The sequence below is a fragment of the Mytilus edulis genome, chromosome 2 (assembly GCF_963676685.1).
Source record: "Mytilus edulis chromosome 2, xbMytEdul2.2, whole genome shotgun sequence".
In the NCBI taxonomy this organism is placed as follows: Eukaryota; Metazoa; Mollusca; class Bivalvia; order Mytilida; family Mytilidae; genus Mytilus; species Mytilus edulis.
In genome coordinates this window covers 50,495,651-50,499,909 of record NC_092345.1, presented here as the reverse complement: position 1 = coordinate 50,499,909, position 4,259 = coordinate 50,495,651, and the positions used below count along the sequence as shown (strand labels likewise).

At 30.9% G+C, this 4,259-nt stretch overlaps 1 protein-coding gene across 1 annotated transcript; it reads left to right on the top strand.

The window, feature by feature from the left end:
- Positions 1–793: 793 nt before the first annotated feature.
- LOC139510898 (uncharacterized) lies at positions 794–1,159 on the top strand. The gene has a single exon (XM_071297444.1). The coding sequence runs from the start codon at positions 794–796 to the stop codon at positions 1,157–1,159; it is 366 nt and encodes a 121-aa protein (XP_071153545.1).
- The last annotated feature ends 3,100 nt before the right edge of the window (positions 1,160–4,259 follow it).

Below are 4,259 nucleotides of genomic sequence, written 5' to 3'. Positions count from 1 at the left end.
AACCATCTAAGTCACCCGTGATAAGATCTGGAAGAACAGTCAAAGTGCCAACCAAATTAAATGACTATGTAAAATAATTTTGTTGAACTGTCAAGTAGATTTTTAGAAAGCATTTAGTTAGTTTTAGTTAGTTATCAGAAAAGACAATATATAGACTTTAAAGTTAAATTGGAAAAGAGACATTAATCTAGTCAGTATTAATTTCTAGTCAAAACCAAGTCAGTATTAATTTTAACTGGGTAATACTCAAATTCATTTATTCATTAAATCATTTCATTTTCATTTCATCTTTTAGAAAAAGGGGGATGTCGCATACCGTAATATTGACATATCTTAACCGGATACGATCCGGACATTATTGTTATATATTATGATACTCTCCTGTATAGAAAGTTAATACATATCTTGTTATTGACAACATGTCTTCCTCCTACTTATTTAACACCTTACGTTTATATCCGGTAGAACTGTGTTAACTTTTATTAACTAATACAGAGAGGCTAATATCCTTGAAGTATAAACAGTTTACCACCATATGTATTTATTAGTATTAAGTAAATATAATTCACATTGGTCTCTAAAATGTCAATATTTTTTCTTTTCTAAATATAGTGTACCTCCATTACGTTAATATCCGGTAGAACTGTGTTAACTTTTATTATATAAACTAAGTAATTTTGCGTAGTGTCATCCTTGACATAGATAGCAAACTTGTATAAATAAGATTGATAATAATATTGGAAATACTATTGCTTTATCATTGAACAAGGAAGGACATTAATTCTTTTGCAAAATGGGATTCGGAATCAGTCAAGACAAAGAAAATGAGAGAATTGGAGCAATCTTCGAGGCTATACGACACGAAAAGTTTCCGCTGGCTACATATTTAATTTCAAACGGCAAAGGGGTTAACTGCATCGACTATTTTGGTAGCACGCCATTAATAGAAACATGCAAGTACCGCAGAAATTCAATCAGAAAAAGGAGTATAGTAGATTGTGACCGAGAGTCTTTTGTTAGATTTCTCATCGAAAATACTTGTGATAGCAGCAAATGTGATATATATGGATGGACAGCTCTTATGTATGCAGAACGGAATGGTCATAGTAATATTGCTAATATTTTGGAGAAAACAAAAGTCGGAGAAGAGAATTATTAATTGGAAGTTTTAATAAAAGAAAATGTTGAACATAAAACAGGTCCTTGTAACCTTATGAAAATAGAAAAGACATCCCGTTGCTGAGTGACAACTTAAATAATGGCTTGAAAGATTTGTTAGCTATTTGTTGTAGATATTTATTCGGAAAGTAATCCAACTTCGTCTTGAGTGTACTAAAAGGACATGTGGAATAGCTCTAACCAAACAAAAAAAACAGAGAAGACAAATCCTCATTTTGAAATTTGCGCTTCTGATCTTAAACATAATATTGTAGCTCATTCCAAGCTACGACGATCTGTTTGTCAAATATTTCATGTCAAACTTTGTAAATATTATATGTATGTTTTTAAGATTGTTAAAAAATTTAAAAGATTTAAAAAATATATGTGTATCAAACAAACTATAATATATAGAACTATATTATATTAGTAGCATATTTACCAGACGATATCAGGAATTTGGTATTTAGTCAAATCTTAACCGGAAATTGTGACACAATTAGTATTCTATAATTTATTAAATGTAAATAACATGTCGAAATATTTAGGCTTGAAATAAATATAATTTTGGATAAGTTAATGCAAGCAAACGAGGTGTATAGTGTCTTATACGATTACAGGTTTGTTATGTTTAACAACCATATTATATCAGTGTGTAAACACGTTAATTATGAGCTTTGAAAGTCAAGTAGTTCGAGCATTTTTCTGAGTAAGTGTTAAAAAATTTCAAATAAATATTCTTTACTGTGCATTCATTAGCCGTCAGTATCTATAGATTAACAACTTGTGGTTATATTGATAATTTAGAATCTTCCAAGAAGGTGGCGCACAAATTCGCAGCTAAATAACTCGATTGATGTTGCATTTGTATACAAGAGTTATATTCCTTTGAACTATGAGTCTATGTTTAATTTCATAAAGTCAATATGTTGATTGTTTACCTTGAACAGGGTTATAATTATATCTTATAAATATAGTTTTTTTTTTATTGAATTTAAAATTATTACAAAATCTGTAATGTACTAGATACTCTTATTTTTCATTAGTTTATCAAAGACATTTATGTATATCTATAATATCTTTAATTTTTTTGAAATGTTTAAAATTAATATATACCAATATAAAGAATTATTTTGTTATCTTATAAATATTGTTTTGTTATCTGTAAGTAGTCATGCCGTGTTTGTACGTCAAAAGTAAGCAAGGGCAAATCTGCCTTCATCATCACTAACTTTCTTAAGCGATGAGACAAACTGCTCTAAATTACAGATTACAGGCACTCGTTACAGAATAAAACTTTCCTTTATTATACCTTAATATACCATTAAGGTATATAGGGGGAAATATTCCGAAACAAGTGACTATGTCACAGAAAAAGCATCTTCCCAGTATTTATGAAATTGCTCTCTATTAAAGCAATATCCTGGAAATTATAAAAAAAACCCACTCTTTTCCTACTTTTAATTTGAGGTACACTATGCCCGTGAAAAACATTAATTGTGCTGTCAAGAATACACTGTTTCAAGTTGTGGTATGCATCAAAAACTGTCCAACAGCATTCGTCATTCTACTCGTAAAGCGGCATTTGTATCTTAGATCGGTATGGTGTATACCATTATGCCAGAACTCAAATGAAGCAGAAAGCTGATGTAACTTATATGCTTTACTCGATCCCTTAAGACAAATACATGAAAGAAGTGTAATAACGCTGAACACAAACACAAAACAGTACACCATAGCCACCGTTTTATTCAAGAAGCTTCTAACTGATGCCGAATGCTAGAGTGTAAAATTGTAATTGGGACCTACCCAAAACAATTAGAACTTTTCTGAAAAAGACTATAAATGAAAACAGAACTATATCATCTTCCCATAATGATTTAATGTTAGGAAAATTGACCAGAGTTATCTTACTTTAATCACAGAGAGGGGAAAGCAAACAATTTTTGATTTAAGTCTAATTAACATTAAAACATTTTTTCCTTAACAAATAAAGTTACCTTATTGAAATATTATAACGCTGCCTCCCTGGTGTTAGAGTCGGACACCAGAGATAACAGGTTACAAATAAAAGGGATTTCTTTAACTGGTATGGTTTATATTACTATAAGATGTATGGCCCGACGTCTAATTGGAATACCGTCGAACCAACACACTTTACAGATTCGTTAACCTAGAAAAATGTTATATAATTATTATTTATAAATAAAAGACAAAGCATATAAAAGTTGTGATAATTTATTTAACAATCTTAAAATGGCTGTGAAGGCTCTAGCTGTTTCTGGTTTGGAAGTTGGGTTCCTGGTATGGTTGGTCTAACTAATTAAATATATACACACACATATATATAACAATCCAGAGTATAACCACTCTGTAGATTCAGTCGACTAGTTAAAAAAACTACCATTAGCATATAGCTCATTCAGGCTTACAAAGGGTCTCAATAAAAGAACACCTATAAAATTATGTAGCCGGCTTAATTCAACAACATCTATTTAAAATAACCATCTGTATATCAATACTAAAGGTTCTTATTGTCACCAAGACATATATCTCTTTGATAATTAAAACTATAGGTATAATTTACCCTCTACATATATTGTCACCAACTATTACCACCCAAACTGAGTCACCGAGATTTACTCCCAGCTTCTCCCAAATTCGTCTCCTTAATTTCCTCCTAATGTCTCCCTAATTGTCTCCTTAATTTCCTCCTAAAGTCTCCTAATTTCCTCCTAATGTCTCCCTAATTGTCTCCTTAATTTCCTCCTAAAGTCTCCTAATTTCCTCCTAATGTCTCCCTAATTGTCTCCTTAATTTCCTCCTAATGTCTCCCTAATTCGTCTCCTAATTTCCTCCTAAATTCTCCGAGATTTCAAGTTTGGTGTTTCATAACATTCAATTCCAAACCACAACAATTACTGCTTTCCGTAGTTGATCATTTTAGTTTTATAAGAATGTCAGCCAATCACAGACTCTCTTACATAAGTCGGACCAATCAGCAACCATCTCTCTAATTAGGGGAATTCCAGAAATGGCAATTCAAAATGTAAACACTGGACATTTTATGTAAATAAAGATGTTTTCCAGCTTAAAATCAT

Excerpts from the sequence above, each read along its gene's own strand:
- LOC139510898 (XM_071297444.1), top strand. The coding sequence starts at position 794 with ATGGGATTCGGAATCAGTCAAGACAAAGAAAATGAGAGAATTGGAGCA.